General features: G+C 40.5%; 1 protein-coding gene across 3 annotated transcripts in view; it reads left to right on the top strand.

Annotated features, from left to right (window-relative positions):
• Nucleotides 1-27437, top strand: part of Map7d2 (MAP7 domain containing 2) — a 171844-nt gene that overhangs the window by 127901 nt on the left and 16506 nt on the right. For all 3 annotated transcript variants that reach the window (XM_045140357.1, XM_045140355.1, XM_045140356.1), the window contains 2 exons: nt 11274-11478; nt 12190-12294. In XM_045140357.1, coding sequence (XP_044996292.1) covers nt 11274-11478; nt 12190-12294 — 310 coding nt within the window. The remainder of the gene's footprint in view (nt 1-11273; nt 11479-12189; nt 12295-27437) is intronic.

Below are 27437 nucleotides of genomic sequence, written 5' to 3' on the forward strand. Positions count from 1 at the left end.
TGACAAAGCAGAAGAAAGCAGTGGATTTTCAGATCCTGAAGAGGAAAATAACAGGTCCTATTTGAAGTAGTTTGTGCATCAAGTCATACACTATATAGCCTTTGTATTTTAACTTCTTTGGGACAGTTATCAGTAGCTTTTCTAAAAAGGGATAAATGGGGCCTTGAAAGATGGCTTATTGGTTAAGGCACTGCCTGTGAAGCCTAAAGACCCATGTTTGACTCTCCAGATCCCACGTAAGCCCGACACAAAGGTGAGGCAAGCACAAGGTCACACATGACCACTAGGTGACACAAGCATCTGGAGTTTGATTGTAATGGCTGAGGCCCTGGCTCACCAATTCTCTCGTTCTCTTTCTCTTTCTCTCTCTCCCCAAAATAAAAAGGGCCAAATGAAACAGTTCTCTCATTAATCTTTGGATAAATCTTGCCATCAGTATGTACATTTTTTATAGCCTAGAATCCAAGAGAACAAAACTTTGTTACTAGGCCCCAAAATGTTCTATAGTGAATAGGAATAAGCAGAATATAATTTGAGTTGCTCCACAGTGCTTTTAGGCACTGCAGCCTTGGCTAATGTAGTAGTATATGTTATCATATTACATTCTTGGGCTACTACCTTCATGTTTAAAAATATTTCTTTGAAGCTGGGCATGATGGCTCATGCCCTTAATCCCAGCACTCGGGAGGCAGAGGTAGGAGGATCACTGTGAGTTCGAGGCTGCCCTGGGACTCTGTAGTGAATTCCAGGTCAACCTGGGCTAGAGTGGAACCCTATCTTGAAAAAACAAAAAATAAAATAAAAAATAAAAATATTTCTTTGGCAACCCAAATTGTCAGCCTATTTGATTCCAAAAGCTGACCATTAGGAAGGAAGGATGCACTTCTTAAATCTACCTTTTTATAACAGTATAACCCCTCAATGACAGATTTCCAAAAGAAGGAAATTTAGTATACATACATATATACATACTTTAAAGAATATTGGCAATCTGGGAATAAAGCTCAATGAGTAGAGTACTTGCCTAGCATGTGTGAAGCCCTATTTAGTCCACTGTGCTTCTGGGAAAAACAGGGATATTGAGGTTGAAATGAAGGATTCTTGTTAAATTGTAAGACTAACATTTGAGAATGTTCCAAAACCAGGTGTTTCCATGCATTACTCTCACCAAAAAGTTACCATGGAACAGTAGCATAGCTATTTCCATTTTTAAAACAGACGTTAAAAGTGTCGACTTTCCAAATGTCACACAATGAATTTTTGTCTTGCCCATATATTATGTTGCCTATTACTACCTGAGGGAGGCAATGCATTTGTGAACAGGAAACATTAGATATGTAAAAAGCTTTTAGACACTACAGCATTCTCTCTCCCTGCTTTTAGAGCTACTGTGTAATGAATCATTCATTTATAAAAGAAATTATATGAATGTCACTTAATTTTCCTAAAAAGACTAAAAGTTAAATAGATTTTTAAACTGGGTGTGGTGGTATACACCTTTAACCCCAGCACTTGGGAGGCAGAGTTCAGAGGATCTCCATGAGTTCAAGGCCACCCTGAGGCTACGTGGTGAATTCCAGGTCATCCTGGCTCACTCTCCTGTTCCTTTTGGCCAGGAGGTGATGTCCACCCTCTGCTCATGCCATTGTTTTCCCCTGCCATCATGGAGCTTCTCCTTGAGTCTGTAAGTCAAAATAAAACTTTTTGCTCAGAAGCTGCTTTTGGTTGGGTGATTTCTGTCAGCAGTGCAAACCTGACTGCAACACTCCATGGAAGCTGGGGAGCCAGGAGCAAGAGTCCAGCTTCCTCAGTGGCCGTGTTCCCTCTGGCTCAGGGGAACAGGGAGTTGGGGGCCCAGGGGCCAGTCAATCAGGAAGCTGGAGCAAAAGGCCTGCTGCAGGGTCCAGGCCACCCTAAGCCAGCAGCAGGAGTAGCAGAACCAGGGAACTGGGAAGTGGGAAATGAACCAGGAGCTCTGGCCTATTCACTCTGTACATGCACCCTCCAGAGCTGAGTAATCATGAGTTGGGACCCAGAGGTAGGTCAATCGGGAAGGCAGAGCAAAAGACCTGCTTCCACAGCAAGCACGCAGGGTCCGGACCACATCAGGACAGCAGCAGGGGTATTGGGACCAGGGGACTGGGAGATGGAGAAAGAACAGGGAGCTCTGACCTATTCTCTCCACATGGCATGCACACCCTCCGGAACAGGGAATCTGGGAGTTGTGGACCCAAGGACAGGAAAATCAGGAAATGAGGTTTGATTTTTGTTTTGTTTTTTTTCTTTGTTTTGCTTTTTCATTGTTTTCTTTACTGATAGCTTTTTCTCCATTTAGTATTATGTTGGCTGTATGTTTGTCATAAATAGCCTTTATTATGTTGAGATGTGTTCCTTCTACTCTCAGTTTCTGTAGGACTTATCATGAAGGGATGCTGGATTTTGTCAAATGCTTTTTCTGCATCTAATGAGATGATCATGTGATTTTTGTTCTTCAATCCATTTATATAATGTATTACATTTATCAATTTGCATATGTTGAACCATCCCTGCATCTCTGGTATAAAGCCTACTTGGTCAGGGTGAATGATCTTTCTGATATATTCTTGTATTCTGTTTGCCAATATTTTGTTCAGAATATTTGCATCTATGTTCATAAGGGAGATTGGTCTGTAATTTTCTTTTTGTTCTGTCTTTGTCTGGTATCAGGGTGATGCAAGCTTCCTAGAAGGAGTTTGGTAGGATTCTTTCCTTTTCTATTTTATGAAAATGTTTGAGAAGCATTTGTGTGAGTTCTTCCATGAAAGTGGTAAAATTCACCAGTGAATCCATCTGGGCCTGGACATTTTTTGTTTGTTTGTTTCCAAACTCTATTGTGTGGTTGTTTGCAAGTCTAGACATTCCATTCCTTGAGCTGTTCCGTGGGCTGGTTTCTACACCCTTGTTTGACTGTCTTATACCAAAAGGCAGATTTCTGGAAATCACAAAACTCAGCCTGGGTTCAGCCTTGAAAAGGTGACATGCTTCCTTTATTCTTTCTTTTTCTGATGTCTTGTCTTTTTGTCATGAAGGGACATGCAAGCAGGAATGAAGCCATCTCAGTGACAAACGGTGTGGATCAATGACTGAGGACCAGACAGGACAATGGATATTTCAGATGACTCCTTTTTTCTCAATTTATTCTTTTTCTCTCCTTCTTTATCTTGACTTTTTCCCTGGCTGTATCTTCAGTGCTTGAGTCTGTCTGGATTCCTGATGAGGAGGAAGAAGAGGTAGGAGGGGACATACAGTCATCTGAGGAGCCTGATGTGTCTGATCTACTCTGAAACCAGTACATTGTTGTTTTGGTTAATTTTGCTTGTGTTTACCTTTGCAACTGCCAGCCCCAGAATCTTCAGGAGTTGTTTATGTTGTTTTATACATATCTAGAAAACCTACTTGCCATGTTGGAAACCACAGGGAGACAACGTTGGGCTGGGCTCCTCAGGCCCAGCCTCCAAGACACATAGTGGAGTGGGACTTGGTTGGGAGACTTTTTTTTATATATATAACTGATTGGATCTCTGTACTTATTTAAGTGGGTAATCTCATCTTGATTTAATTTTGGTAGGTCATATAAATCAAGGAAATCACTTATTTATTTCAGATTTTCAAACTTATTGGAGTATATGTTCTTAAAGTATGTCCCTATGATGGTTTTAAATTTCTCTGATATCTGTTGTGATGGTGCCTTTTTCATTTCTAATTTTATGAATTTGTGTCTCTTTTTTCTTTCTTTTGGTCATATTTCCTAACAGTTTATTAATTGTGTTTATCCTTTCAAAGAACCAAGTCTTTGTTTAATTGATACTTTGGATTATTTTTGGTCTCTATTTTATTAATTTCTGTCCTAGGTTTTATTATTTCTTTCCATCTACTGATTTTTGGTTTGCCTTGTTCTTCTTTTTCTAAGGCTTTAAGGTAAAACATTAAGTTGTTTACTTGCGACCTTTCTAATTTCTTTCTTTCTTTTTATTTTTGTTTTATTTTTTGAGGTTGGATCTCACTGTAGCCAAGGCTAACCTGGAATTCATTATGTAGTCTCAGAGTTGCCTTGAACTCATGGCAGTCCTCCTACCTCTGCCTCCTGAGTGCTTGGATTAAAAGGTGTGCACCACCATGCCTGGCTTCTAATTTCTTAATATAGGCACTTAAAGTTATAAAATTTCCCTCTTAGAACTGCCTTCATTGTGTCCCAATGGTATTGGTATGTTGTATTCCTATTATCATTTGATTATACGAATTATTATTATTGTATTTCTTTCTTTCTCTCTCTTTCTTTCTCTCTCTCTCTCTCTCTCTCTCTCTCTTTCTTTCTTTCTTTCTTCTTTCTTTCTTTCTTTTAGGGAGGAAGGAGAAACAGGAAGATAAATAAAAAGAATAGGAGCACCAGGGCCTCTAGTCACTGCAAATGAACTCCAGACACATGCACTACCTTGTGCATCTGGCTTATGTGGGTCCTGAGTAATTGAACCTTGATCCTTTAGCTTTTCAGGCAAGCACCTTAACCTGTAAGCCATTTTTCCAGCCCCTGATTCTTTTTTTTTATTTCCTTCTTGATTCCTTCATTGACACATTCAGCATTTAGTAGAGTATTGTTTAGTTTCCATGATTTTGTGTATGCTCTATAGCTTTTCTTGCTGTTGATTTGTAGTTTAATCCCATTGTGATTAGATAGAGTGCAAGAAATTATTTCAATTTCCCTGTATTTGTTAAAATTTGCTTTGAGTCCTAATGTAAGCTCTATTTTATAAAAAAAGGTTCCATGTGCTGCTGAAAAGAATGTGTATTCTGCAGCATTTGGATGAAATGTTCTGTAGCTATGTTAGGTCCATTTATTCTCTGACCTCATTTAATCCAGAGGATTCTCTGCTTATTTTTTGCTGGGATGTCCTGTCAATTGATGAGAGCAGTCACCCACAACAACTTTGTTTCATGTTATCTGTGCCCTTAGTTCTAATAGTGTTTGTTTGATGAAATTTGGAGCCACCATGTTAGTTAGATGCATGTATGTTTAGGATTGTAATGTCCTCCTGTTGGAGTGTTCCATTAATCAATATAAAGCTACCTTCTTATCTTTCCAAACTCATGTTGGTCTGAAGTCTACCCTGTCATATATTGGGAAAGTGACACCTGGTTGTTTTATAGGCCCATTTTATTGTAAACACTGTTTTCTAAACTTTCACCCTAAGATAGTATCCATCTTTTGTGGAAAGGTGAGTTTCTTGTAGGCAACTAAAGGATACTGCTTTTTAACCCAGTTTACAAACCTGTGCCTTTTGGTTGGGGCATTGAAGCCATTGGTATTAAGAGTTATTATTGGGGCTGGAGAGATGGCTTAGCGGTTAAGCGCTTGCCTGTGAAGCCAAAGGACCCCGGTTCGAGGCTTGATTCTCCAGGGCCCACATTAGCCAGATGCACAAGAGGGCGCATGCATCTGGAGTTCATTTGCAGTGGCTGGAAGCCCTGGCGTGCCCATTCTTTCTCTCTCTCTATCTGCCTCTTTCTCTACCTGTCACTCTCAAATAAATAAATAAAAATGAACAAAAAAATTTTTTTTAAATTGAAAATGAGTTATTATTGAAAGGTGTGTATTCTTGCTATTTTTTCTTGTTTTGTAGTTCTTCTGGTTTTACCTTTGCTCTCTTGTATTAACTGGTATTTGAGTAGGGTTTATTTTTTTCCAGGTTTCTTATGTGTGTGCTTTTCTTTCTCTTTAGCATGGAGGATCCTTTCAAGTATTTTCTGTAGAGCTGTTTTAGTGTTCATATATTCGTTTAGCCTGCTTTTGTTGTGGAATGTCCTTATTTTTCTGTCTATTTAAATGGATAGCTTTGCAGGATAAAGTAATCTTGGTTGACAGTTGTTATTTTTAAGAACTTGGAATACATCATTCCAAGCTCTTCTGGCTTTAAATCAAAACCAGCACAGAGTATTTAAACAAGGGTGGCAATTAAAATAAACAGATAATCTAATAAAGCCAAAGTCTCTAAGGGTGTGTGTTGCTTCACACCCTTAAGCTTGTCAAGTAGGAGATTGAGATACCTAGTCTGAAATGGGTTCCAGGTCAGCCTTGGGCCAGTCAACCCTGCCCCCAATGATAGAAGAAAAAGAAAAAGGCCCTGAAAATCAGGAAACATCAGAGGCAACAATAGTCAACAACAAAATACAGCTTATTTGAGAAGGGTAAAGCCAACTAAGAATATATTATTCAAATGTAATACATAACCTTTCCTGACATACAAAGAGAGATTAGCACTTTCAGTGTAGGCCTGTAGGCCTTGTTACCTTCTGGGATGGCTTCCATTCTCACCAGTGCTAAGTGTCTGCCTTGATCCCTCTCGGAGCCTGGAAGCTGGGGATGAAAGAGTTCTTCAGATATTTACAGCCCTGATGGTTGGGGGATAGTAAACTTTGCAGAGTGCCTGGAGTTGTACCTGATCTGATCAGCTAGTTTTGTTTGTATCTCCTTCAGCAGCTGCTCAGCTGACCTCTGCTGCCTTCTCCTTCAGGTTTTTTGACTGCAAGGAGGCTGATGTGAATGGAAAATCCATTCACCTTGTTTCTGCTCCTGCAGCTCTGCAGTGTTGGCCAGGCAGGCTCACAGGTCAGGGCCGCTGGTGCCTTGGCGGGATTCTGGCCAGTTTCCTCCTTTCTGGAAGACCACTGTCTCTCCTGCTTCTTTTCTGTGGCTGATATACACCTTTGCTTTTTGGTACAAGAGTGTATTTTGCTGTGTCTGTTTATTTCCCTCCCTAGGCTGCTTTGGTTTGGCTAGTATGTCACCATCTTACCCGGAAGTCCCCTTGTTTTTGTCAGTTTGATTTTCTTGATGCTTCCTGGAATTCATTTTTGCATTTGATTATATCTTCATTAAACTTAATCAGCTTATTGTTAAGATCCTCTATCTGAGGTTGATATTGTATATATGTAAATACAATGATTGAGATGGGGAGGTAATATGATGGAGAATGGAATTTCAAAGGGGAAAGTGTCGGGTGGGGAGGGAGGGAATTACCATGGGATATTTTTTTAGAATCATGGAAAATGTTAATAAAAATTTAAAAATTAAAAAAAATTTTAAAAAAAGATCCTCTATCTGTTGACTGACCTTCAGTTTATTTATCTTTTTTGAGGTCTCTTTGGTTTTCCTCAAATAAGTTAAGGCTAGTAACAAAGGCTATGTGCATTTCATTTATGTGATTCTTGGTTTTTTTTATTATTTGCTTCCAGTTAAGCAGTTTGCTTGGACAGGGTCACATAGCTTACTATACTTTAATTTTTGGATTTAGGTTCTGTTGTTTCTTCTATATTTTAGTTATAGTCTTCTTTTGTGGGACTAGGCATCCTTGGAGATCTCTGTTTGACTTTTTTTTTTTTTTTGCATTGGGGGTCTTCCCATCTCAACATAAAAGTGCTTTCATTTTGGGATTCAATTTCTGCTGTCTCCTCTAAGTTTTCATTGGAGAATACCTTTTTAGAAAAGGCAGCCTTGGTGGAGATCTCTCAGTTTGTCGTTTCATGTTGTTTTTGTTTGCTTTTTTTCTGGTTTTTGCATTGGGGTCTACCCATCTTGGGGTAAGTCTTTTATTAAGGAGGAAGAAAGTATTTGCCCTTGTTGGATCTTCAGTGTATGTTCCGTTTTGGGTTTGAACTGGATTAGGTGGGATAGGGTTATAACTGTAGATGCACAGGTAGTAGAGGTTACAAGTATGCCAGCAGCTCTGGGTTGGTGGTTGATACAAGAGCTGCTTTGGAAGTCCAGAATCTCCTCAGCCTATGGTCACAGCCATGACTTGCCTGGAGGGCTCAGGAGCAGTAGCACTTTTCTCTACTCCCCCACCCACTGTATCCCAGCTGAGCAAGTTGTGGAGGTGCACAGATTTTCCCCCTGAGCTTTCCAGGTGCTTCTGTGCTCCCCATCTGGGGCAGAAGCAAAGTTCCAAGAAGTCAACAGGGTCACCTGTGAGGGTATTTGGATGGGGGCAATGATGGAGCCAGGTTCCATGGACTAGGACAAGACCTGACTGAAGGTCTGGGGAGGTGGCCAGTTTGAGGGTGTCATTCTATGGAAGAGAAGGTATGGGTTCCTGGGTCCTTGGGCCAGCCGTGGTCCCCAGAACATCCCAGGCAACTATGGTGGAAAGCACACGAAAGTAAAGAGTTTCAGGAGATAGTTTAGGTGAACAGCTCTCTCAGTTTATTGTCAGGCAAATGGGTTTTATAAGCAGTTGAGGATCCTAAGGGGATTGAATGTACAAGATTCCTTGCTGATGCCTAATTAGCATGTGGGGACATTCTTTCCAGTATGTAGGCATTGGCAGGGGGGTTAGGTGATCGAGGGTCTCAGGGCAATGGGCTGTGTGAAGGTGCTGCCTGATAAGGACTTTCCTAGGCAACTGGCCATAGGTCACAGGGCTATGAGCAAAACCTAAGTTCAGGTGTGCCAGTCTTACAGAGGGATTGGCCTTCTGTAGCCTTGGAATCCTTAGCCATTCCTGGAAGCTCAGACCCCTCTCCTGAAGGCTCCAGCCTGTGCCTGGCAGTGCCCAACAACTCCCCCTTTGTTTTATAATGGGGAAGTGTCATCCCAAATGGGTTTTTTATAATTTACTGTAGGTCCATATAGAGTTAGGTGGTGTATGAGGACCTAATTAGTAGCAACCTTTGCAATATTAGTTATTTGTTATCTGAGAAATTTGATGAGACAGGGCTATAAGCAATAGGGTTCCTATAATAAGGAGGGGGCTAAGGAGAAGCCAAGTAACTAAAGGGTTAGAGAACCAGGTGGTTGGGTCCTCAGGCTTATAGCAGTCAAGCAGCTTAACAACATTTGATTTGTTAACAAAAATACATACATGCCCCCCCATGTCCAACAGTAATGAAGTCTAAGGTTAGATGGTTTTGAAGTAATACACCCCCAAGAAAATTCAGTTGTCTCTGGAGAGATTTGAGGCTGTTGATCACCAGAGGCACCCAGAGACAGGATCACACCAAGGCCCACCAGCAGAGAGATGAAGATCTCTTTCAGTTGGTGCAGGCACAGTTTGTAGGCCAATTTTTTCTTATAGATAAACAACTGTGAAACAAGACTGGGGAACAGTAAGTGGGAGAGGAAATATTTATGCATGGGGTGGTTACTCCTGTGCACCAAAGGAAAGTGGGTATCTTGACACAACTGGTCCTGATTATGGAAATATTGAGCAGGCATTCAGCTCTGGTTGGCTGGACAGGCAGAGACATAACTTGATAGGCATCAAAGAGAGCAAGGCTTGTCCTTTGTAGAGCCAGGGATGTGGCACACACATGGAAAAATAGTTCTTTTGAACTGAGAAAGATATAAGAAACATTTTCCTGTCCTTTTCACCTTCTGGGGTCCAGTCACCCTAATTCTATCCCTCTTTATTTCTCCCTCTCATGAGAAGACACTCTAACTGCTGTTAGAGGACAGAGGATGAGAACATCAGATCTCTTACTATTTCCTGCTGAATGGGACATGAAGTTGTGGCTTGTGGCAGCTAGAGTGTCTCTCCCAGAGAGGGGAACTATTCTAATGGACCCCAGAGTCCAGGAAGATAGTCTTGGACTGGCAACCTGCCTTATAGGCTTTTAAGAGGGTGTTGTGTTACTGGCTTTTTCTGTTGGAGAGAAATAAATAGAAGGTTTTTGGCAACACCCAATGGGCTGCAGAGGACGGCTGGCCTTCAGTCAGTAACGAAGAGTGGCCTCTGCTAAGAGACATCGGTTGCCAGTTCATTGTGTCTGGTCCCATGTGATGGCATGAACTGAAAATAAAGGAGGAAAATGAGAAAACAGCCAGCCCTCAAAAATATGGAGGCAAGGGCACATGGACTGATGTCTCCCAGTCCCTCTGGGAAAGCACTCACCTACCTTGTCCACCTCATAGGGTCCCTGTTTGGGTGCCAGCTATGGGTTCCTGGGCCCTTGGGCCAGCCGTGGTCCCCCAAGGCATCCCAGACAACCATGGTGGTGAGCATGCAAAAGTAAAGATTTTCGGGAGATAGTTTATGTGAACAGCTCTCAGTTTATTGTCAGGCAAATGGGTTTTATAAGCAGTTGAGGGTCCTAAGGGGGTTGAATGTACAAGGTTCCTTGCTGGTGCCTAATTAGCATATGGGGACATTCATTACAGCATGTAGGCAATGGCAGGGTGGGGGGTTAGGTGATCTAAGGTCTCAGGGGAATGGGCTGTGTGAAGGTGCTGGCTGATAAGGACTTTCCTAGGCAACTGGCCATAGGTCACAGGGCTATGGGCAAAGCCTAAGTTTGGGTGTGCCAGTCTTGGAGAGGGAATGGCCTCCTGTAGCCCAGGGGTCCTTAGCTATTCCTGGAAGCTCAGGCCCCTCTCTTGACGGCTCCAGCCTGTGCCTGGCAGTGCCCTACAAGAAGTGGCAGGAATGTGGGAATATGGAGGTGGCTGAAGGCGTAGCTTGGCTCCAATCAAGGAAATGGCCAGACATGGGTCCACCTGTGTCTACCTGTTCTCAGCAACCAGACTTTCTCCATATATTAATTCTTTATTAAAGGTAGGATAGAACCCAAAACTTTGGGTTTATAACTTCTGGGGGACCCCTTTGAACCCCCAAGTCCTGAATCAACAACACATGTGGGGATCTCGTATTTCCCTTCCTGCCCCACTGAAGAAATAGGAAGCTATGTGTTGGGTCGCAGCCACCCCACACAAGCAGCAGAGGAACCTGGACAAGAACCAGGAGCCCAGGCCTGCTCTCACTACAGGAGTGTGTGCTCCAACCAGCCCTTACCAGTGGTAGGAGAACTTGGAGCTTGGGAACCAGGAGCCCAGGCCAACTTCTGCCACTTCCAAGCAGCCCTACACCAGCAGCAGGGGTACTGTTAGCCAGGGAATTGGGAGGTGGGGAAACCAAGACACCATCTAGCACAGGGGAACCAGGAGTTGAGGAACCAGGAGCTTAGGCCTACTCCTGCTGCACCTCTGCAGGGTCCAAGCAGCCCCATACCAGCAGCAGGGGTACTGAGAGCCAGGAAACTGGGATGTGGGGAACCGGGAATTCAGGCCTACTTCTGGTTTGTATTTTTGGTAAGCATCTGACTATAGTGGTTTTCTGGGAAGGAAAGGAGATATGAATTTAAATATGTGTGTTTGTTAATGCATTCTGTATGTAATCAGTACAAAGTTCTTTGATAGCTTGCCTTTTGAGTATGTCATCTTCTAACAATGGTTATGTTCTCAAAAGACTGGAGAGAGAGGAATTGAACAGAAAGGCAGAGGAGGAAAGACCGCACCTAGAAGAAGCTTGTACGCAAGAGGAAAAGCAGCAACAGGAAAAGGAAGAGAAAATAAAGGCAAAAGAGGAGGCAAAATGGAAGGCTGAAGAGGAGTTGCTGCTGAAAGAGAAACAAGAAAAAGAAAAGCAAGAAAAAATCATGATTGAAAAGCAGGTGTGGTCTGAATCCCCAGATTTTCCTTGTTTTTCAAGGACCTTAGTTAATATTAGGTCAAATTGGTTCAATTTGAATAACTCATAATTCCTTGAACTTTTTTCCAAACTTCCCATTCTAGTTATTAAATATAGCTTACTTGGAACAATCAAAGTGAAGTCATTAATATTTGTCATCTGTGAGTTTGAGCTTCTCCAATAAAGGTAGACCTTGAGATAAGAATCAGAGTGCTAGGAGTTTATTTGGTAGGAAAGCCCATGAATCTGGTAAGGGAGTGAGAATAAAAGCAATAATAAGTATGTTGATGAATAGCCAATTGGAACTCAGTGCTCTTGGGACCCTCTGAGATACTGGCAATCATAATTTACAATTCTCTCCCTGAGAGATGAGGAAATTGCAGCTTACCTACTAACACTGACACTTGTTGTGGAATATTGCTCCTTAGGGAATTAACTTCTGGAAAGTTCTGACTATATTCATATTTCCTGACCAGAGCTTGCTCACAGACACAAGGAGGCCTTGGCCATTTGTAAAAGTTACCTTCAGATGAAAATATGAACAAGGTCCAATCCTGTCTGCAAGTTGTATAAGTCCACATTGAATCTTGAAGTAATACCCACTTTGGGGGAGATGATGTGAAAGAACTTGTGCAAATCTCAGGGAATTACTACATTACTTATTAAAGCCTGTGCCTTGGTTTTCCTGTTTCAGAAAGAAGCAGCAGAAGCAAAAGCACAGGAGGCAGCTAAACAGATGCGTCTAGAAAGAGAACAGATCATGCTGCAGATTGAGCAGGAGCGATTGGAGAGGAAGAAGGTAAGAGCTGAGGAATAAGGAGTCTTAGGGTAAGGCAAGAACAGGAAGTGAATCCAGTTCTGTTCTGTAGCAACTAAATAAAGTGCTCTGACAAATATTAATTAGGTCACTCATTAATAGTGCTATTCAAATCTCCTGTATCTTTATTAGTATTTTGTCATTATGTTCTATTGCTGACTGAGAAAAGGTTTATTTTTGTTCTTTTGCTAGAGTGTGTGTGTATGGTGTATACATGTGTATGTGTATGGCACCCCATATGCTTAAGCATGATGTGCTTGTCTGTGGTGGCCCAAGCAGAATGTTGTGTGTCCTACATTATTGCTTTTCTACCTGTTCTTTTTTGAGACAAAGTCTTATTGATCCTATAGCTTGTCAGTTTTTCAGGAGCTCCCCTGATTTTTAGGTCTAGGCTCTCTTGCAGTACAGACAGACACATGTAGTCATATCCAGCTGTTTATGTGGGTCCTGAGAACCAAACTCCACATAGTTTCTCAGTCTTCCTCATGCCCTTAAGCTTGCTGAGGCCATCTCTCCAACTCCAGAAAGGAGTGTTTTAAAAGCTCCATTTTGGGGTAGAGAAATGGTTTAGTGGGTAACAGCACCCAAGCATGAGGGTCTGAGATCATGTGGGTTCAATTGCAAGCATCCTTATGAAATTATGAACCACACACCTTTATAACCCTAGTCCTGTGGGGAACAGAAAGGATAATCAGTGGGGGTTGCCAGTTGGACAGTGTGACTGAAAACTGTCAGCTCTAGGGTCAGTGAAAGACTCTGTTTTAAAGAAACTGGAAGAGTGATAGACAAGGAAACTCATTCTTCTTCAGTCTCTGCATGGGCACCCACAAGGCTCATACACACATGTGCATAGACTCTAAACAATCACCACACAAACTGCATGTACAAATCCAAGTTTTTTTTAATATCTTATTTTTATTTATTTATTTGAGAGAGACAGAGTCAGACAGAAGGAGAGAAGAGAGAGATAATGGGTGCGCCAGGGCCTCAAGCTACTGTTAACTAACTCCAGGCACATGCACCATCATGGGTCCTGGAGAAACAAACCTAGGTCCTTTGACTTTGCAGGCAAATGCCTTAACTGCTAAGCCATCCCTCCAGCCCCCCAAATCCAAGTTTTTAAAAACTCTACCTGGGGTGGAGAAATGGCTTAGTGGTTAAAGGCACTTTCTTGTGAAGCCTAATAGTCCAGATTTGATTCCCAAGTGCCAGATACACAAATGGTGCATGTGTCTGGAGTTTGTTTGCAATGGAAGAAGACCCTGGCACACCGATACTTGCACACTGTATCTCCCTCCCTCCCCTCTCTCACTGTCAAATAAATGCATAAATATTTTTTTAAATAGCTCTATCTGTAGGCTGGGGAGATAATGTAGTAGGTAGAGTGATTGTTTATCATGCATAAGTTCCATCTGTGATAATGAATTTATCCAGTTTTCCTATCTTTTTCTTCCTTTTCTTTTCTTCTTCTTTTGTTTTGCAGCAGAGTCTCACTATAGCCCGGGCTGACCTAGAACCAACTCTGTAGCCCCAGGCTGGCCTCAAACTCCTGATGATCCTTCTACTTCAGCCTCCCCAGTGCTGGGATTAAAGGTGTGCCACAAGAGCTCATTTTGCCTTGCAGTTCTGTCAGTTTTTTTGTTTGTTTGGGTTTTTTTTTTTTTTTTTGGTTTTTTTGAGGTAGGGTCTCACTCTAGCTCAGGCTGACCTGGAATTTACTATGTAGTCTCAGGGTGGCCTCGAACTCACAGCGATCCTCCTACCTCTGCCTCCCAAGTGCTGGGATTAAAGGCGTGCGCCACTACGCCCGGCTCTGTCAGTTTTTATATGTGTGTGTGTGTGTGTGTATAATTTTCTCTTGTTATATAATTGAAATAGTCATATTTTCCTCATGAGTTGACCACATTATCATGAAATGGGCTGAACTCTAGAAATATTCCTTAAAATCTGCTTTGACAGCTTTTTTAATTTTAGAGAGAGCAAGAACTAGCAAGAGGGAGGGGAGATTGAGAGAGAGAATTGGCACCAGGACCTCAGCCACTTCAATTGAACGCCAGACACTTGTGCCACCTAGTGGACATGCGTAAACTTGTGCTTGCCTCACCTTTGTGCGTCTGGATTACATGGCATCTGGAGAGTGGAACATGGGTCCTTGGGCTTTGCAGGCAAGCACCTTAACCACTAAGCCATCTCTCCAGCCCTGACAGTCTTTTAATATTATTGTCATTATGGAATTTTTCTTTGAATCTATGTGTTCTCATGTGTAACCTTATTTAAATAAATAGTTAGGACTTGCAATTTGAATTCAGTTTGATAGGCCTTGTTTTTCAATTGAAGAGTATTAGTCCTTCTAAATTTTATGTACTTACAAATCAAGTTGGGTTTAAGGAAGCTGATTATAAAGATTTATTCTTTTGGTGTGCTAGGTCAAGTTTAGGCTTTGTATCACTGTTGGTCTAAAATACAAAAGGCTACCCTGTAACCTTCTCTTCTGAGCTACCCCTCAAGTTCACTTTGTGTAGCATGGTCCACTTGAGTGACAGGCAATTTCTTGATTTAAGGAGAGGATGGAGAAAGATGGGATATAAATTGGATGTTTATTCTAGGTATGTATTAGTAAATTTCATTTGAACTTGTTCATAAGGCCAGAAACATACATCTTCAGACCCTGCAAAACTGAGAAACCTTTCTATGCTAGTCATTTTCTGTTGATGTTTATCTAGTTCTTTTTTCAGGGGGTTAGCATACAGAGATTTGGGTGTCATTCATTTTGGCATTTTGTTTTGTTTTTCCTTCTTTCTTTTTACTTGTTTATTTGAGAGATAAAGAAGAGAGAGAGAGAGAATGGATGTGCCAGGTTTAGCCACTGCAAATGAACTGTAGATGTGTGCACCACCATGTATATCTGGCTTACATGGGTTCTGGGGAATTGAACCTAGGTCCTTAGGCTTCACAGGCAAGTGCCTTAACTGCTAAGCCATCTCTCCAGCCCCATTTAGGAACTTTCTTTTTTTTTAATTTTTAAATTTTTATTAACATTTTCCATGATTATAAAAAAATATCCCATGGTAATTCCCTCCCTCCCCCCCCGACACTTTGAAATTCCATTCCACATCATATTATCTCCCCATCTCAATCATTGTACTTACATATATACAATATCAACCTATTCAGTACCCTCCTCCCTTCCTTTCTCTTCCCTTTATGTCTCCTGTTTAACTTACTGGCCTCTGCTACAAAGTATTTTCCTTCTCACACAGAAGCCCAATCATCTGTAGCTAGGATCCACATATGAGAGAGAACATGTGGTGCTTGGCTTTCTGGGCCTGGGTTACCTCACTTAGTATAATCCTTTCCAGGTCCATCCATTTTTCTGCAAATTTCATAACTTCATTTTTCTTTACCGCTGAGTAGCACTCCATTGTATAAATGTGCCACATCTTCATTATCTACTCATCAGTTGAGGGACATCTAGGCTGGTTCCATTTCCCAGCTATTATAAATTGAGCAGCAATAAACATGGTTGAGCACGTACTTCTAAGGAAATGAGATGAGTCTTATGGATATATGCCGAGGGTCATATGGTAGATCAATCTTAAGCTGTTTTAGGAACCTCCACACTGTTTTCCACAATGGCTGGACCAGATTGCATTCCCACCAGCAGTGTAGAAGGGTTTAGGAACTTTCTTTACTTTTTTCAGCTTTTCTTTTTGGTTTTTCAAGGCAGGGTCTTGCCCAGGCTGACCTAGAATTCACTAGGTAGTCTCAGGCTGGCCCTGAACTTATGGCAATCCTCCTACCTCTGCTTCCGAAGTGCTAGGATTAAGGGTGTGTACCACCATGCCTGGCCCTTTTTTTAAACATTTATTTGTGTGTGTGTGTGTGTGTGTGTGTGTGTGTGTGTGTGTGTGTGTCTGTGTGTGTATGGATGCACTGGGTCTCTTGGTGCTGCAAAGAAAGCCAGATGTTTGAAGTAAGTTTTGCATCTGGATTTATGTGAGTCCCAGGGCATTAAACCTAGGCCAGAAGGCTTTATAACCAAGTACCTTTAACTGCTGAGCTATCTCCCTAAGCCCCTATTCTGTCATTTTTAAAATACAGTATGTTTTTATTGATTCCTTCCTCCCAGTCCCCTTAACCTCTTCCTCTGGTTACCCTCCCTCTCTGTCTTTTGTCCTGTTTACATGTCACACGTGTCCTTTTACCCTTCCCTCTCCCCCTTTTCCAGCTCATCTCTTTGTATTTACTTTTGGTTTTAGTTCTATCTTTTTAAATTTATCCACTTTGACCCCATATGGATGGATGGATGGATGGATGGATGGATGGATGGATGGATGGATGGATAGACAGACAGACAGACAGATATTACAAGCTAAGACCCACATATAGGAGAGAACACATAGTTTTGTGGTTTCTGAGCTTGAGGCATTTAATTTAATTCCAGATAAATCTATTTTCCTGAAATGTTCATAATTTTTTGTTTTGCTTTGTTTTTGTTTTTTCGAGGTAGGGTCTCACTCCAGCCTAGGCTGACCTGGAATTCAGGCTGGCTTTGAACTCACAATGATCTGCCTACCTCTGCCTCCCAGGTCCTGCTCCCAAGTATTTTTTCATACTGCTAGATAGAATTCCATTGTATACCACATTTTCTTTTTTTAATATTAATTTTTTCATTTTTATTTATTTATTTGAGAGTAACAGAGAGAGAAAGAGGCAGAGAAAGAGAGAGAGAATGGGCGTGCCAGGGCTTCCAGCCATTGCAAGTGAACTCCAGACACGTGCGCCCCCTTGTGTATCTGGCTAACGTGGGTCCTGGACAGCCAAACCTCGAACCGGGGTCCTTAGGCTTCACAGGCAAGCACTTAACCGCTAAGCCATCTCTCCAGTCCTGTATACCACATTTTCATTATTCTTCTGTCAGTGAGCATCTAGGATGATTCTTGTTCTTGGCTATAGAAATAGAATTACAGTAACCATGAATGTACAGGTATCTCTGTAGTATAGTGTGGAATCCTTAGGATCTATATCCAGGAGTAACATAGCCAGGTCATATGGGAGTTCTATACTGATTTCCATAATGGCGATACCAGCTTGTACTCCTGCCAATAGTGGATTAAGATTCCTCTTTCTCTGCATCCTCACCAGTTGTTTGTTTTCTTGATAGCCATTCTGACTAGGGTAAGAAGACATCGCAAAGTTGTTTTAACTAACATTTCCCTGATAGCCAGGGATGTTGGACATTTTTAAAGTGCCTATTGGTCATTTGTGTTTTTGTGAACTGTTTATTAGCCCATTTTGTGATTGACTTATTTATTTGGGGGGGGTGTTTGATTATTGCAGTCTTTTGTAAACTCTGGTTATTAGTCCCCTGTGTTAAGTACAGATAGCAAATATTTTCTCCTATTTAGTAGGCTATTTGCTTTGTCCATGGTTTCTTTTACTGTGCAGAAACTTTTAAATTTAAAGTTGTTGATTCTTGGGACTATTTCCTGTGTTATTGAAATCCTGTTCAGAAAGTTCTTGTCTGTGGCTATAACCCAGAGCATATTTCCTATTTTTTCCTCTAGCACTTTCTAAGTTTCTGTTTATAGAGTAACATTGTTGATCCACTTAGAATTAAGATTTGTACTGGAAGAGAGAGATGAATCTAATTTCATTCTTCTATAGATGGATAGCCAAATTCACCAGCACAATTTGTTGAATAAGCTGTCTTTTGTCCACTGATTTTTTTTTTTTTTTTTACCAAGACTACACATTGTATGGACACATCATCTGTTAGTACCATCATTTCTCTCCTCCCTGCCCCCAGTCTGCTGATGGCCCATCTCGGTGGGGTTGCTAACATTCCCCATGTGGGTTGTGTGTTCTGGGAACAGCAGTTAGTCATTGGCAAGGAGGATGCCTCTGGGTATGCCCTCCTGACCTGTAGCTCTTACAAACTTTTTGCCTTCTTTTCCGCAAAATTCCCTGAGCTGTGGTGGGTGTGTTGTAAGTTCACTTCAGTGCTGAGCTCTCAGAAGCTTCTGGATTTCTGCTTTGATATGTGTTGAGTATTCTCAGCATCTGTCTCCATCACCATGGTGCAGATTGTCAGGCTCACCATGGAAGTAGCCCTCTTGTTCATCTTACCAAATTCTCTGTGGTTTCGCCAGGGCCTTGGCTGAAGTGTGAGGGACCACTGAATATTTTTGACTTGTTTGTCAAAGAGTGAGTAGCCAAAGCAATGTGGATTTATTTCTGGGTCCTCCTATGCTGCTCCATTGCTCTGCTGTTTTGGTGCTATTACCATACAGTCTTTATTACTATTGCCCTGTAGCATAATTTGAGGTCAGGTATTATGATAACTCCAGTAGTACTCTTTTTCCTTAGGATTGCCTTATTTATCATCTTTTGTGGTTCTATATGAATTTCTGGATTTTTTCAAGCTTGGAGAAGAATGTTATTGGAATTTTGATGGGGATTTTGTTGAATATGGAGGTAACTTTTGTAGGATAGCCATTTTCACAATGTTAATTCTGCCAGTCAAGGAGCATGGAATGTCTTTCAATTGTATGTGTCCTCTTTGATGTCTTTTTTTTAGTGAGTTGACATTGTAGAGGTCTTTCACATTTTTGGTTAGGTATATTCCTAGGTATTTAAATTTTTAGTAACTGTTGTGAATGGAATATGTTTTCTTGATTTTCTTTCTCTGAAAGATCCTTATTGGTTTGTATGAAAGCTATTGATTTTTGTGTGTTGATTTTATATACTACAACTTTACTGAAAGTATTATTAACTCCAGTAACATTTGTAGATTCCATTAGGTCTTTCAAGTATAGGATCATGTCAACTACAAATGGGGATAATTCGACCTCTTCGTTTTCTATTTTTACTCATTTTAAATCTTACTCTTTTTTAAAAAATTTGATTAGTTTTCTTTTCATCAAATACAGGCAGTTTGGTACCATTGTTTTATCTTATTGTTGTAGACAGCACTTTGAGTACAATATTAAATAGAAGTGATTAAAGTGGACATCCTTGTCTCATTCCTGATTGTAGAGAAAATGGTCTCAGTTTTTCCCCATTTAATATAATGTTCACTGTAAATTTGTCATATATGGCCCTTATTATTTTAAGGTATGTCCCATCTATTCCAACTTTTTCTAGGACATCCATCATGAAGACATGTTGGACCTTGTCAAATGCTTTTTCTGCATCAATTGAGATGAGCATATGATTTATATTCCTAAGTTTATTATGTGGTTTGTTACATTTATTGATATACATATGTTGAACCAATCTTGCATTCCCAGAATGAATCCTACTTGGTCATGATGGATAATCTTAATGTGTTCTTGAATTCAGTTTGCACGAATCTTTCATTAATTTCCTTTTATCTACTGAGAGAGTGAAAGATGCAGGTATACATACATATGTATGTATATATATACATATATGTATATACATATGTACATACATATGTATGTATACACATACACACACACACACACACACACACACACACACACACACACACACATATATATAAAAGATAATGTGTGCATCAGGGCCTCTACCAACTACAAATAAGTCCCACATACATGTGCCACTGCAAACAAGTTCCACATACATGTGCTACCTTGTGCATCTGGCTTATGTGGGTACTGGGGAATTGAATCTGGGTCCTTAGGCATTGTAGGCAAGTGCCTTAACCACTAAGCCATCTTTTCAGCCCTGCAAGAATCTTGAGAATTTTTCATTTATTTATTTATTTTATTGACAATTTCCATGATTATAGACAATAAACTATGGTAATCCCCCCCCACTTTCCCCTTTGCAACACCACTATCCATCATATGCCCTCCCCTTCTCAATCAGTCTCTTTTCTATTTTGATGACATCATCTTTTCCTCCTTGTGTAGGTAATGTCAGGTGCTATGAGGTCATGGATATCGAGGCCATTTTGTGCCTGCAAGAGCACTTTGGCTCTTACAGTCTTTCCACCACCTCTTCCACAATGGACCCTGAACCTTGGAAGGTGTGATAGAGATGTTTCAGTGCAGAGAACTCTTCTGTCACTTCTTCTCAGCACTATGGTACCTTTTGAGTCATCCCAAGGTCCCTGCCATCTGAAAAGAGAAGCTTCTCTAACCAAAAGTGAGAGTAGCATTAATATATGGGTATGAGCATTAAGAGCAGTGATCACCAGACAGTTTAGTGAGCATAATTTGGTGAGCATTTAGCCAAACACCAGAAGACATTACACCCCTATGGCTCATGCCTTCCCCTTTCATAGGTTTTCAGTATCTGGCGTGTATTCACTCCCATGGAGCAGGCCTCCAGTCTCATTAGACAGTGGTTGGTTTCCCCCATAACAGACATGCCACTGTTGCACCCATTGATTCATTTGGTCTGTCTGGCCAAATTTAAGGCTTGCAGTGTCCACTGTTGCTAATCTGCACTGGTGATTTCTCTCTCTCCCATGGAACTTCATGCAGGGTATCTTTTCCCATCTTTCTGGTCAGCTGGTCTACACAGAAGAGGTTTTCACCTCAGCTCCAGCAGGATTTATCAGTGACTTTGAAACCCAAATGCATCTTTAGCAATAGGGTCTTACCACCTATTCTTGGTGGGATGCAAGATCTTCGACAATGGCCTGTAATGTTTTGGGGGTGTCAGGGACTTCCCTGGCCAACAACTCACTGGAAGGTATACCATCCCTAGCACTGAGTTGTTTTTAGTAATTACCAATGGCTTTTGGGTGTGTCATTGTCCAAAAAAATAGGTTTCCATATGACTTCATAACCTCTTAGGTTTTGATTAGCCCTCCCCCCACTGTTCTTTACACAGTCTCATCTCCTGACCTTGCTTAGGTCTTTCCATCCCCATTAATCTGTTCTTCTACTTACATATATACAATAATATCCCCTTAAGCCCTCCTCCTCCCTCCTTTTATATTCCCTTTATATCCCCTTTTGAGCTTACTGGATACTGTTGAGTTTTATTCCAACTCACATAGAAGTCCAAACATCTATAGCTAGGATCCACATATGAAAGAGAACATTTGGCTTTCTGGGCCTGGATTACCTCACTAAGTATAATCCTTTCTAGATCCATTCACTTCCCTGCACATTTAATAATTTAATTTTTCTTTACTGCTGAATAGAACTCCATTATATAAATGTACCACATCTTCATTATGAGGGACATCTAGGTTGGTTCCATTTCCTAGCTATTGTGACCACAGTGGAGTAAACATGCTTGAGAAAATGTCTCTAAGGTAGTGAGATGAGTCCTTGGGATATATGCCTAGGAGTGGTATATCTGGCTCATATGGTAAATCTATTTTTAGCTGTCTCAGGACCCTCCACACTGATTTCCAAAATGGCTGTACCAGATTACATTCCCAACAGTGTAGAAAGGTTCCTCTTTTTCACATCCTCACAAGCATTTATTGTCATTTGTTTTCTTGATGGTAGCCATTCTGATAGGAGTGAGATAGAATTTCAAAGTAATTTTAATTTGCATTTCCCTCATGGTTAAGGATGTAGAACATTTTTTAGATGTTTATATGCCATCTTTATTTCTTCTTTTGAGAACACTCTATTTAGCTCCATAGGCTTTTTTTTTTAATTTCAGAGTTTCAGATCTAATATTAAGGTCTTTGATCCATGTGGACTTAATTGTGCATAGAGAGAGAAAAGGATCTATTTTCATCATTCTACAGATACATATCCAGTTTTCCCAGCATCATTTGCTGAAGAGGCTGTCTTTTCTCCAATGAGTATTTTTGCCATTTTTGTTGAAGGTCAGGTGACCATAGCTGCCCAGACATACATCTAGTTCCTCTGTTCTGTTCCATTGATCTACATGTCTATTTTTGTGCCAGTATCATGCTGTTTTTGTTACTATGGCTCTGCAATATAGGTTAAAATCAGGTGTGGTGATACCACCAGCCTTATTTATGTTGCTCAAAATTGTTTTAGATATTCGAGGGGTTTTGTGCTTCCAAATGAATTTTAGGATTGTTTTTTCTATTTCTGTGAAGAATGCCATTGGAATTTTGATGGGGATTGCATTAAATGTGTAGATTGCTTTTGGTAGGATTGCCATTTTCTCAATATTGATTCTTCCAATCCAAGAACAAGGGATGTCTTTCCATTTCCTAGTGTCTTCTGCAATTTCTGTCTTAAGTGTTTTAAAGTTTTCATTGCAGAGATCCATCACTTCCTTAGTTAGGTTTATTCCAAGATACTTTATTTTTTTTTTTTTTTGAGGCAATTGTGAATGGGAGTGGTCCTGTGATTTAATCCTCAACATGTTTATTGTTATCATACAGGAAAACTACTGACTTCTGTGTGTTTATTTTGTATCCTGATACACTGCTAAAAGTGTTTAACAGCTCTTAACAGTTTGTTGGTAGAGTCTTTGGGGTCCTTTGTATATAGAACCATATCATCTGCAAATAATGATAATTTGATCTCTTCCTTTCTGATTTATATCCTTTTTATATCTGTTTCTTGCCTTATTGCTATGGCTAAGACTTCCAGTACTATATTAAATAAAAGTGGAGACAGTGGATACCCTTGTCTTGTTCCTGATGTTAGTGAAAAAGCTTCAAGTTTTTCTCCATTTAGTATTATTTTGGCTATAGGTCTGTCATAAAGAGCCTTTATTATGTTGAGATATGTTCCTTCTACTCCCAGTTTATGTAGGACTCATGAGGGGATGTTGGATATTGTCAAATGCTTTTTCTGCATCTATTGAGATGATCATGTGATTTTTGTCCTTCAGTCCACTTATATAGTGTATTATGTTTATCGATTTATATGTGTTGAATCATCCCTGCACCTTTGGGATAAAGCCTACTTGGTTGGGGTGAATATCTTTCTAAAACATTCATGTATTCTGTTTGTCAATATTTTGTTCAGAATTATCACATCTATGTTCATGAAGGAGACTGATCTGTAATTTTCTTTTTGTTCTGTCTTTGTCTGGTTTTGGTATCATGGTGGTACTGGCTTAGTAGAGGGAGTTCGGCAAATTTCCCTCCTTTTCTATTTTATGGAAAAGCTTAAGAAGCATTGGTGTTAGTTCTTCCATGAAGGTCTGGTAAAATTCACCACTGAATCCACCTGGGCCTGGACTCTGTACTTGTTTTAGTTCTATTTAAGTGGTTAATTTCATCTTGATTTAATTTTGGTAGGTCATATAAATCCAGACTTGCAGTGTCCAATCTCCATGATGATTTGTCTCTCTTCCATGGAACTGCATGCAGGGTAGCTTTTTCCATCTTTCTGGTCAGCTGGTCTACACAGAGGAGGTTTTTACCTCAGCTCCAGCAGGATTTCTCAATGACCTTTCAGTCCAAGTATGTGAAGTCTTCAGCAGTAGGGTCTTACCATCCATTCCTGGTGGAAAACAAGAGCCTCAGCAATGGGCTGTAATGTTTTAGGGGTATCAGGGATCTCCCTGGCCAACAACTCACAGGAAGGTATCCCATCCCTGGCACTGAAAATTTTCTAGTAACAATCTATAGCTTCTCAGTATGCCATTGCTCAAAAAAGTAGGTTTCCATATGATTTATTCATACCTTCTTGGATTTTGATTAGCTCTTGCCCCACCTTTCCTTTATTCAATATCTTCCCCTGACCTCCCTTGGGCCTTTCCACCCCCATTAATCTGTTCTTCTACTTACATATGTACAATACCATCCTCTTAAATCTACCTCCCTCCTTTTCTATTCCCTTTATATCCCCTTTCTAGCTTTCTGGCCTCTGCTATTAAGTTTTATTCCAACTCACATAGAAGTCCCCATTCATCATTTAGTAGTGTATTGTTTAGTTTCCATGATTTTGTGTACGCTTTTCTTGCTGTTGATTTGTAGTTTAATCCCATTGTGACTAGAGTGCAAATAATTATTTCAGTTTTCTCATATATGTTAAGATTTGCTTTGTGTCCTAATATATGGTCTGTTTTAGAGAATGTTCCATGTGAGAGAATTAGAAAATTAGCATATTTAGAGAATGTGCTGCTAAAAAGAATGTGTGTTCTGTAGCATTTGATGAAATGTTCTGTAGATATCTGTAAGGTCCATTTGTTCTATAACCTCATTTAATCCAGGTGCTTTTCTCTTTGTTTGTTTGTTTGGGGCCAGGATGAGATGGGTCAGTTGATTCCATTACAACTGTGCTTGATGTTATCTGTGACCTTAATATTTTTTTTCGAAGTAGGGTCTTACTCTAGCTCAGGCTAATCTGGAATTCACTATGTAGGTTCAGGGTGGCCTTGAACTCTGACAATCCTCCTACCTCTACCTCCAAAGTGCTGGGATTAAAGGTGTACACCACCACACATGGCTATCTGTGACCTTAATTCTACTAGTGTGTGTTTGATGAAATTGGGAGCCCCCATGTTAAGTGCATATATGTTTAGTGTTATAATGCCCTCCTGTTGGAATGTTTCCTTAATCAATATAAAGTGACTTTCCTTATCATTTCTAACTACTGTTGGTTTGATGTCTATCCAGACAGATATTAGGATAGCAACACCCGCTTGTATTCTAGGCCTATTTGCTTAAAATGCCATGTCCCAACCTTTAACCCTAAGATAGTGTCCATCTTTTATGAAAAGGTGAGCTTCTTGGAGGCAACAAATCGAAGGATCTTGCTTTTTAACCCAGTCTGAAAATCTGTGGCATTAAGGCCATTGATATTAAGAGTTATTATTGAAAGATGTGTGTTTATTCTTGCCATTCTTCTTGTTTTGTAGTTCTTCCAGTTTTACCTTTACTTTCTTGTATTAACTAGTATTTGAGTATGGTTTATTTTTCCCAGATTCCTTATGTGTATGCTTTTCTTTCTCCTCAGCCTGGAGGACCCTTTCAAGTATTTTTGTAGGGTTGGTTTAGTGTTCATATATTCCTTTAGCCTTTTTTTTTTTTTTTTTGGTTTTTAAAGGTAGGGTCTTATTCTAGTCCAGGCTGACCTGGAACTCACTACGTAGTCTCAGGGTGGCCTCAGACTCACGGCGATTCAGCTACCTCTGCCTCCCAAGTACTGGGATTAAAGGCATGTGCCACCACTCCTGGCTAGCCTATTTTTTTAAACAAATATTTTATTTATTGTTTGATTTGACAGAAAAAGAGGGGGAGAGAGAGAGAATTAATGGGCATACCAGGGCCTCCAGCCACTGCAAATGAACTCCAGACGCATGTACCCCTTGTGCATTTGCCTTTGGCCTGTTTTTGTTGTAGAATTCCTTATTTCTCCATCTATTTTAGATAGGTAGCTTTGCAGGATAAAGTAATCTTGGTTGACAGTTGTTACCTTTCAGAACTTGGAATACATCATCCAAGACCTTCTGGCTCTTAAAGTTTGTGTTGGGTAATCTGGTGTTACCTTGGGCTTGCCTTTGTATGTGATTTGATTTTTCTCTCTGCTTTCCATATAGTTTCTTTGGTTTGTGTGTTTTGTTATTTAGTTATAATATGATGGTGAAAATTTCCTGATTTTGTCTGCTTGGTGTTCTGTAGACTTCCTGTATTGACATCAGTTTCCCTATTTGGGGGAAGTTATCTTCTATGATTTTGTTGAAAATACCTGCTATGCCTTTGGATTAAAATTCTTATCCTTCTTGTATGCCCTAAATTGTTATGTTTGATCTCTTAATATATCCTGAATGTCTTGAAAAATTCCCATTCATGCCTTCCTATTAGTTTGTCTTTCTCATTGTTGGATTGTATTAGATCTAACACCTGGTCTTCCAGTTTAGATATTGTCATCTCCTTGATCCATTCTAACTGATGAGACTTTCGGCAGAATTTTGTATTTGACTTACTCTGTTTCTAGTATTCCTGATTGGTTATTTTTTCATTATTTCTATGTCCTTTCTCATGTCTTGTATGGACCTCCTTATTTCATTAAATTGGCTTCCTGTGTTCTCTTGGTATTCCTTCAGGAGTTTGTTTTCTTCTTTGATTTCTTTGAACATAGGTGTGGTCATTTTTTTGTTTTTGAACTCTTTGTCAGGTATTTCATCTAAAGCAGTCTCACTGGAGGTCATTTCTGATAGATTTATAATTTTGAAGGGATTGTATTATCTAGATTTTTTGTGTTTCTTGTATTATAATGTAGAGATTTTTGCATCTTGAGTTAATTTGATGCATGGGTTTTCTAATTATCTGCAGTGTTCTTAGCCATGGTGAAGATCATACTCCAAGAGAAACAGCAGAAGGGACCCTAGTGTTGAGTTTGCCTGCTATTCAAATATTGCAGTAGACTGGGTGGAGCAGATTACTTAGGGTATTCAATCAAAACCAGCACAGTGTATTTTACAAGCATGGGTATTAAAATACACAGATAATCTAATAAGCCAAAAGTCCCTAAGGGTATGTGTTGCCCCACACCAAGTCAGCCTGAGGCCAGTCACACCCTGCCCCCAATAATGACAGAAGAAAAAGACAAAGGCCCTAAAAATCAGGAAATGTCAAAGACAACAATAGTCAACACCAAAATACACCTTATTTGAGAATAGTAAAGCCACCAAGAATATATCATTCAAATGTAACACATAACCTTCCCTGACATGGAAAGATTAGCACTTTCAGTATAGGACTATAGGCTCTGTAACCTTCTGGGATGGCTTCCAATCTCACCAATACTGAGTGCCCACCTTGATCTTTCTCAGTGCCAGGTGGCCAGGGGTCAGTGAATTCTCCAGAGGTTCATGGCCCAGAGGTTGGAGGCTTTGCAGGGTGCCCAGAGTTGTGCAGGAGCTGCTCAGCTGGTCCTGTTTGTGTTTTCCTTCGGAAGCTGCTCAGCTGGCCCTTGCTTTCTTCCCCTTCAGGTTTCTTGACTTTGCGATCCCTTCACCTTGTTTCTACTCCTATAGCTCTTTGCTGGTCAGCCAGGCAGGCACACAGGTCAGGGTCACAGGTACCTTGGTGGGATTCTGGCTGGTTTCCTCCTTCCTGGAAGATCTTTGTCTCTCCTACTTCTCTTCTGGGGCTAATATTAATTTATATACCTTCACTTTTTGGTAGAAGAGTATATTTGCTGTGTTTCTGCTTATTTCCTTCCCTAGGCTGCTTTGGTGTGACTGGTATGCCACCATCTTACCCAGAAGTCCTGTTGAGAATTTTTGCA

Source organism: Jaculus jaculus, chromosome X (genome assembly GCF_020740685.1).
Source record: "Jaculus jaculus isolate mJacJac1 chromosome X, mJacJac1.mat.Y.cur, whole genome shotgun sequence".
Taxonomy (NCBI): Eukaryota; Metazoa; Chordata; class Mammalia; order Rodentia; family Dipodidae; genus Jaculus; species Jaculus jaculus.